Genomic DNA, 8,855 nt, shown 5'->3' with positions numbered 1-8,855 from the left:
CGACGTTTAATAGTTAAATAAATTTTTATTTGGTATATTTTATATATATATATATATTAAAAACCGCTTTACCTGAAAGTTCGGGTCTGGAAAAAGAAATGAGAGATAAAAAAGGGTTTGTGTCAAATTATTATTTTTCTTCTTTGACTCTCTCATTTCTAACATAAGAAAAGAAATCTTCTTTTTCTTTCAAATTATATCCGACTCTTTTTATTTTTCTCTCTTGTTGACTATTGAGCTGATGGTGGAGGAAAAATGATTTGGAAAGGAAGGTGGTTTTGCCATTAATGGTGGATTCAAACAAGTTTTCGTCAAGTAGAACAAAAAGGGCAAGAGGAAGAAGAAGCTTAGCTAGCTTTGATTGGCGTTGTTGTTATTTTCGTGGCTACCAGTAGAGGCAACATGAGCCACTCCATCCAACTACAACAAAACCATCACCACCTCCATCATCACCAAAATCAACAGCAGCAAATACAAGAGCATAATCAACATCATCATCAAAATCAGATTCCTTATGAAATGATGCAATCATTTTCTGTTCCTGGAAACTTCATGTAATGTTTCTTTCTTTTTCTTTTTTCTTTTTACGGTATCAAATTAAGTATAGAAAGCAAAACCCAGAATTCTTCATCTTCACCTCTAGCTACTCTCTTTTCTGGAAATAAGCAGAAGCAAAGATACAGGAGCTTATGATTTGGGTGAATTAGATCAAGCCCTTTTTCTCTACCTTGATGGACAAGAACCCTCCACTGTTCATGACCAAAGACGTGAGTGTTCTCTCTATCTATAAAATTGTCTTTCTTCTTTTTTTTTTCTAAAAATCAAACCTGTTTTCTTCAAAGACCATGAGGAATTTTCTTCATCTTTCTTCTCTTTTTCACTTTCTGCATCTTCTGTTATGAAGATTCTTATTCAGACTGGTCCTTTTTTATCACAGAAAAAACATGTTCATGTTTTCAACAGATTCAATCTGCCAGAACTTTTTTTTGACCAGATCCTAGCAGAAACAAACCAAAAAGCTAGCTACTTTATTTTTTTTTTATCAATTAATTATGTTTTTAGTATAGCTCTGGACCATGACTTGTAACAGACACCTCCATGATCATGAATTCCTTTAAAAAATTCCTTTACATGCACTGACAAGTGTACGTTTAGGGGTATGGGTGTTCTTTGCCTTTTCCCCCTCTTTGTTTCTCCTTCTGTTTTGATGGAACAAAGCTACAAATGGATGCATGATGATCCCAATGTTTTCTTTCTTACATCTCTTGTCCTTGTCTCCCTTCCCTTTCTTTTGGGTCTTTCCTGAATGTTTGTGAGATTATATTAAATGCAGAAAACTTTGGGATGAGGCCTCCTACGCTCAGCATTTTCCCTTCACAGCCGATGCAAGTTGAGCCACCACCATCATCATCAACAAAATTAAAACCCCTAGTATTACTTATAATTGATCTGGTGAGTTGTATTCTATATTAAATACTAATTTTCAAAGTGGCTTTGTTTTTTGTATTTGGTAGACAAGTACAGGATTAGTTTCTCCTTCAACTACTGGTTCAAAGAGACCATCAGAGCCGTCCATGGAGTTGGCCAACCCCAAAACTGATGCTTCTGCTCCGAATTTGTCAGCTAAAGTTGTCAAGGTATGATTGCCTCTGAATAAAAAAACACACAAACACATGAAATATTTAGAAATCCTATGGTTTTGAATTTGTTTTTGTCTAAATTTAGCAGCGCGATGGGAATCGAAAAGGGCCAACTTCAAGTTCAGAGCAGGAAGGACCCAAAACCCTAGACCCTAAGGTGAAATTCTTCGACACTTTGTTCTTAATTTCTTTCGGATCAATATGTGATATTTGGGAGTCATTTTGGAGCAGACACTGAGAAGACTTGCTCAGAATAGAGAGGCAGCAAGGAAAAGCAGGCTGAGAAAAAAGGCTTATGTTAAGCAATTAGAATCAAGTAGGATTAGGCTTACCCAATTGGAACAAGAACTTCAAAGAGCCAGAACTCAGGTGATCATACCCTTAATCTCCTTTCTTAAAAGAAAAAATACCCATGATTCTATCTGTGTATATGTATGATTTTTTTTTACTGTTTAGGGCATGTGTTTTGGGGGTGGTAATATCTTAGGAGGAGAGCAAGGCCTTCCTGTTGGTATTAGCAACATAAGCTCAGGTCATCTCTCACTTTCTCAACTCTCTCAAACACATATATATGTGTTTCAGTTTGTGTATAATAAAGTGGAGTTTTGTTTGATGTTGCAGACGCTGCAGGGTTTGACATGGAGTACGCACGATGGGTAGAAGATCACCATCGACTGATGTGCGAGCTGCGAGCGGCGGTTCAGGAGCACTTACCGGAGATCGAGCTGCGGATGTTCGTGGAAAACTGTTTAGCACATTTCGACGAGATGATGAACCTAAAAGGGATGGTAGCCAAAACCGATGTGTTCCACCTTGTGTCTGGCATGTGGAAGTCTCCTGCCGAACGCTGCTTCATGTGGATTGGTGGATGTCGACCTTCTGACCTCATCAAGGTACTCTTATTTACCCTATCTTTCCTAAACTAAATTATAAAAAAAGGCTTAAAAGCTAATTATATTTAATAATTAAAGATCAGATTCGTTTTCCCCTACAATTTTATACTCGTTGTCTTCAATATAATATACCTAATTTGAATTAATTTGAACAAATTCAAGAAATATCGATGAGTTGCATTTTGATTTTCATTGTTTAAGTTTGTGTGCCATCACTTTACCCTTTTTTCTAAAAGAAAGAAAGAAAGTTGGTATAATTAAGGATAATAAAAGATGTATTATATACCAAAAAATTGTATTAATATTTGTTATGCACTATAGCATTGTATCACTTTATTAATGAGACAAACATTATTTTCTCAAAAAATTACCCTTTGATTCCAAATAAAATTGTTTATCTGTTTAAAAAAATAAAATTATTTATATTTATGTTTGAAATATTTAAAACATTTTTATCCTATTAAAACAATTTTATTTATATCTTATTTTGGAATAAATTAATGAAAAAATGCAAATAAAACACTGTATATGACGGTGGAATACATATGGTATGGAACTTTTTTCCAAATAAAACAAATATCAATCCTTTTTTTAAGAAGCTAATTTAGATTTCCTGGATATTATTGAAGTTATATTGTTAAAATATAATCATTGTATGAGTTAATGGAGTGTTAAAAGCTGTCAATTACAACATGTTTAAGCATCAAATATTAAAGATAATGTTCAAATGTAAGGGAAGAGGCAAATAGTACGTTTGAGTGCAACTTGTTGGGTGGCACTGGCAATGACAAAGGAAAGTATATATCTTATGCACACATATGTGTATAATCAAAATATATATAAAAATGGTAAAAAATTGAATGACGAAAGGTGAAGAGAAGGTCTTTCTCAAAAATGGATTAGGGCAGTTGTTTTTTTGGATAAAGCTATATGTCTTTTAACTACAATTTGTAGCAATCGAAAAGAGATAGAACTGCACGCTTCTCCTCTTTTCTTTCTTTGTCTTCTCCTTCACGGAAACCATTCATGCATCTTCTTCTCTTTTGTTTCTTGCTCATAAAGGAAGCAACATAATGTTAAAGGTGTTGGTGCCTTTGTTTTTCAGGTCATAGTGAACCAGATTGAGCCATTGACGGAGCAGCAGATAATGGACATATGTGGGTTGCAGCAATCCACACAGGAAGCCGAGGAGGCTCTATCACAAGGCTTGGACGCTTTGAATCACTCTCTTTCTGATGTTATAACATCTGATTCACTCAGCTGCCCTCCTAATATGACTAACTACATGGGCCAAATGGCCATCGCCATCAACAAGCTTTCCACCCTCGAAGGTTTTGTTAGACAGGTACCCCAACATCATCATTATTACTAATCATACCACCAAAGCTTAAGAATATTTGCATTTTCAGTACTGTAGTGTCACATGCTAATGGGCCCTCCCTTTAATAATGCACATATATCGACATCCAAAGATATGCTTCATGTCCATATGTTTATGATGTCATGGTCATAACCGTTGGACTGATAAAGACCATCTCCTCCAGCTAGCCTTTCTTTACCACTATTGATTTAACTTATTGTTAGTGGGAGATATTGTTGAAGGGAATAAGATCATCTCGGAAATCGTTCTCGGTTCATTTCTTTTAATTTAAGTGGAGATTTGCGATTAGTGATATAACAGTCGTTGACGGATATTTCTCAGTGAAAGAGATGAATTATTTAGGGAGAAGAAAGCTGTCAGGATCCCCTTCTCAGTTGTGGTTGATGGGTATTTATAGTGACCTTAGCTAGAACCCTATAATTATTTGTATGCTAATATGTTAGATAGATCTAATTGTCAGATCTTAGATTTTGTTATGGTAGATCAGGTGAGTCGGTTAGAGGTATTATCTATGCATTGTAAACATCCAAGGAGTATAGGGTTCCGGTTGAATTCGTAGGTGGAGAAACTATTTCTAGAGGGTATCTCTGGCTGTATAACCCTTATCATGATTAAGTTAAGAAAAACTGGCTAATTGTGGGAATTAGCTTGCATGTTATAACTAGATAAAGCTTAATCTTGTTCCAGTTTTTGATTTGCATCTTTCCTCTTCTATTGTATCTTGATGTTAAACACTTTTTCTTCACTCTACTGAATAATAATTTCAGTATTTTGGTTTGAACATGCAGATAATCTGAGGCACCAAACAATCCATCGGCTGCATCAGATACTGACGACCCGTCAAGCTGCAAAGTGTTTTCTAGCCATTGCTGAGTACTTCCATCGCCTAAGAGCTCTCAGCTCTCTCTGGTTGGCTCGACCTCGCCAGGAACAATAGAAGAAACCCTAGCTACCATCTTTATTAAGTTTCTCTTTCATTATTTTCTTCTTCCTTTGTTATTTTCCCTAAGATTTCTACATATAGATTAATAGATTGACTATGAATAGATTACAAATTTATAATTATAGTACAAGTTCCTCTCGTTTTACATATTTTTCTTCCTTTGGACAAAGAAATTATAAAAAAGAAATGAAATGCAATGGTTTCGCAGCTATTTCTAACTGATTACAAACAAGAAGTATATTATTAACTGGATAAGAAAAAGAAAACAAATCTTGATCCTTTTTCATCTGTATTGGATATTATATTAATACTTACTTCATGAAATGAATTTGGTAAGAAAAAGGGATGCTCAGTGTTGTAATAAATATGTCACTTGTTTGGTCATAGCATAGAATATGAGAAGATGTTCGAGATGTTAAGATTTAGGTCAAATTTTATTTTAAGTTTTTGTATTATAAGTAAGTATTTGAAAATATTTGATAATTTTGGAGTAACAACCAGTTGCTCTAGTGGTATGAGGCACTAGGTCCCTTAAGCAAGGTCAGGGGTTCGAATCCCGACGTTTGCTAATGGAGCAAACTGGGTTGGGAGCATCGCCCTCGCCTTTGCAGTACCCGATCTGGATTAGTCGGTCAATATATTGGATACCAGTGATTAATTAAAAAAAAGAAATTGATACAAACATTGTTGAGGAAAATATGGAACTAATTGTTGATTCGTACATGTGCACGATGTGGGTAACGTGAATGTTCGAACTGGTCGAACTCTCTGTAGGCTTGCGGATATTTTAACCCAAATATGAAATATTTTTCTCAAATAAAACATATTTTTTCAAAATTTTATTTTGAAATTAAAAGGATAAATATTAAAATTAATGTTCCTCAAATTCATACAATATATTTGGAAATGACTTGTGAAACCATGTAAATACCGTGTAAACCTATTAGGTTAAACACAATTCAAACAACTCAAAAACAATTCCAAGAATTATTTTCTTCTTCTCTAGTTTTTATTTTGTGATAAATAAAGGAAAGAGAATAGTTCGTGATCTTTGCAGAAGTGCAACTGTAGCTGATAATCTAGTTGTTGTATCATAGGAGATAGACGACTAATGATCTCAAACACCTTAGGTGTGACCAAAAATTTATCTTAAGGAAAATGTGTAGCTACAAGCCTCAACTTGTTTCCAATCTGTTAATATGTTAGAATTTGAGTTTTTATTTCTTAATTGTTCGTTCTGATTATTTAATATAAATATTTTTTTATTTTATTTTTATCATCTTAGATTGTTATACTTCTAACAACCTTTACAAAGATTCTATCATTTACCTTTCTGGAAAAAAATTCGAGACGTTTAAGAAATCTTGGAGAAATCGTGAAAAGTAAATTATTCGTTTTCAAGATTTATTATGGTGTTTTAACAAGTTTGCTCAAAGTGGACAGATCTATTTAAAGATAAATTATCGTTAAAGTAAAGTTGGTTATTGATTTTTTAGAATATTGATTCTGTAATAAAGAATCAATGTGATTTTTTTTTGTCTAGAAAGAAATTTGTTTTCCATAGGTGATTGTTGTCATGGGGTAGTTAAAGAATTAATGTGATTTTTTATGTTATGATATTATTCGGCAATATCATTATGATAAGATTTCACACATAAAAGTGTATCATGATATTGCTCATGAAATTACAAGTATGATATTATTACCTTATTTATTTTTGGTCTTTTAAATATAGAATATTAAATATGACATGAATAAATAATATCTTTGGTATTTATAATTATTATTAAATGTTACAATAATTATTGACTGTGTTTTGAAAGCATTATGAATTTTATTATCGTATTAATAATATTTTCAAAATTTTTGTAGATACAAACATATTCAAAGTTTAATTCAAGGTTTTAAATTATTGAGTTGCGAAAAGGAAAATCAAAGGATTAATTATTTAATTTATTTTCTTAGGAACCTTGAATGATTCTATCATGTAAAAGGAAATAAATCATTGAATTTATTTTCCTATAAAGTTTTTATGATTTTTATTTGTAAAAAAAATAAATATGTGAATTTATTTTCTTGAGAATCTTGAATGATTCTATTTTGTAAAAGGAAATCAATCGTTAAATTTATTAGTCTGTGAATCTTATATGATTATGATTTGTAAAAGGAAATAAATCATCGAATTTTTTTCTTAGAAATCTTATATGATTCTGGTCTGTAAAAAAAATAAATCATCAAATTTATTTTCTTAGGACTCTTGAATGATTCTATTTTGTAAAAAAAAATAAATAGTTAATTTTATTTATATGTGAAACTTATATGGTTCTTGTTTTTAAAATGAAATAAATCATCGAATTTATTTTTTTTGGAATCTGGAATGATTATATTTTGTAAAAGGAAATAAATTTTTAAATTTACTTTTATAGGAATATTATTGATTTTTTATAAAAAAAATAAATCGTTAAAATTATTTTCTTAGAAATCAAGTATGAATCTACTTTGAAAAAAATGAAATAAATCATTGAATTTATTTTCTTGGAAATCAAATATAATTCTATTTTGTAAGAAAATATAAATCATTGGTTTTATTTTTTGGAAAGCTCGATATTTTTTGTAAAGTGGGATCTTGTAAATATTTTTTTTCAAGAATTTAATTCATTTCATTTTAACGACCTACTTTTTTTCAACCAAGAAGTAATCTACATAATCATGGTCTATTCAGTGTTGTAATAGTGGCTACTGATTCTATTCAATAGAATCGAGAAGCATTGATCTCGATCAAGGTCTCGAATCAAATCATGGTTTTTTCTCAAAGCCTTATTTGATGCACTTTATAAAGTGTGCACTGTTCAAAAGCTAAAGAATTACGGATGATATTGGACCAAAAATATGAAATGAAAGATGCTGGTACTAAAGAAATTTTAGTGACCTAGTTATTAAATTCATAATTATAACACAAATACTGGAGAATAAATATTTTATTACCTACATTGATAATAGTAAAATGTATTGATATACATACGAAGCTATAGAGAAATTTGTTCTCTATGAACTGGAAGTTCAAAACTAACTTAATAAAAATATTAAGATGGTAACAATTGATTATTATGGTAAATACATTGAATGATTTGGTTAATATTATTCACGAAGTGACACAATCATACTCTCCTAAATTAAATGGAGTAGCAAAGCCGATACATGCTCCAGAATCCATAATGATGATAATGCATGCTTCTTTGGACTCATGTTTCTACTTGAACCTATTAGATGAACAAAGTCTCGAAGATTCAAAGAATATTTATTCGGTAACTATAATGTGAGTGAATCATTTAAAGGTTCTAACGTTTCTCCCTTTGATGTTTTAGATTTGAGGTTGAATCTATCCGAAGATAGGGAGGATGATACATGCACCACAAGCTTCACGCCAAAGGAAGATGGACTAACTCTTCTAATTGATCAACATGTCCAATTTTTGGAAAAGAAGACCAAAACAACAATAGACTTGGGATGACTTTTTGAATGGGATTCAAGTGTTATTTTGTCAACATGTCTTCTGGAGATATGACAATTTATCTCTTATGTTTCTAGTGGTTCTTGAATCGCATCAATCAAATATCAGGAACTCAAGAAAAGCCCATTTTATTGTAGGAAACACATGTAGAAATTCCTATACGAGATTAATATGATATTTTGTAAATATTACGAATTAATCAATATTTTATTGATTATTTGTAATACAATTTGATATAGGATGATTTACTATCTTTTATAATTATATTTATTATTTTATTATGAATTAGAATCAAAATATATTTAGTTTATTCATTAGTTGCTTAGAACTTTTAGAACTCATCTCCTATATAAATGACGATTCATTCACCTTTGTAAATCAAATTTCTTTGGATTAGTAATACAACATTGAGCATGCTTTTGCAAGTGCTAATAGCCTTGTGCTTTCAAATCATGCTTCATCATTAATTTCTTTATGAGGGAGATCT

At 31.5% G+C, this 8,855-nt stretch overlaps 1 protein-coding gene across 1 annotated transcript; it reads left to right on the top strand.

Moving 5' to 3' along the window:
- Window positions 1-402: 402 nt before the first annotated feature.
- Window positions 403-4,856, top strand: LOC120135621 (bZIP transcription factor TGA10-like). The gene is made up of 10 exons (XM_039151870.1): window positions 403-554; window positions 670-767; window positions 1,334-1,452; window positions 1,515-1,637; window positions 1,729-1,797; window positions 1,872-2,009; window positions 2,097-2,172; window positions 2,262-2,533; window positions 3,639-3,878; window positions 4,699-4,856. Exons 1-10 carry the CDS (start codon window positions 403-405, stop codon window positions 4,849-4,851), a joined length of 1,440 nt encoding a protein of 479 aa, XP_039007801.1. The 3' UTR covers window positions 4,852-4,856.
- The last annotated feature ends 3,999 nt before the right edge of the window (window positions 4,857-8,855 follow it).

Source organism: Hibiscus syriacus, unplaced genomic scaffold (assembly GCF_006381635.1).
Source record: "Hibiscus syriacus cultivar Baekdansim isolate YM2019G1 unplaced genomic scaffold, ASM638163v2 tig00110610_pilon, whole genome shotgun sequence".
Taxonomy (NCBI): Eukaryota; Viridiplantae; Streptophyta; class Magnoliopsida; order Malvales; family Malvaceae; genus Hibiscus; species Hibiscus syriacus.
Note: the sequence above shows the minus strand (reverse complement) of the source record. Positions and strands in the feature narration are given on the sequence as shown.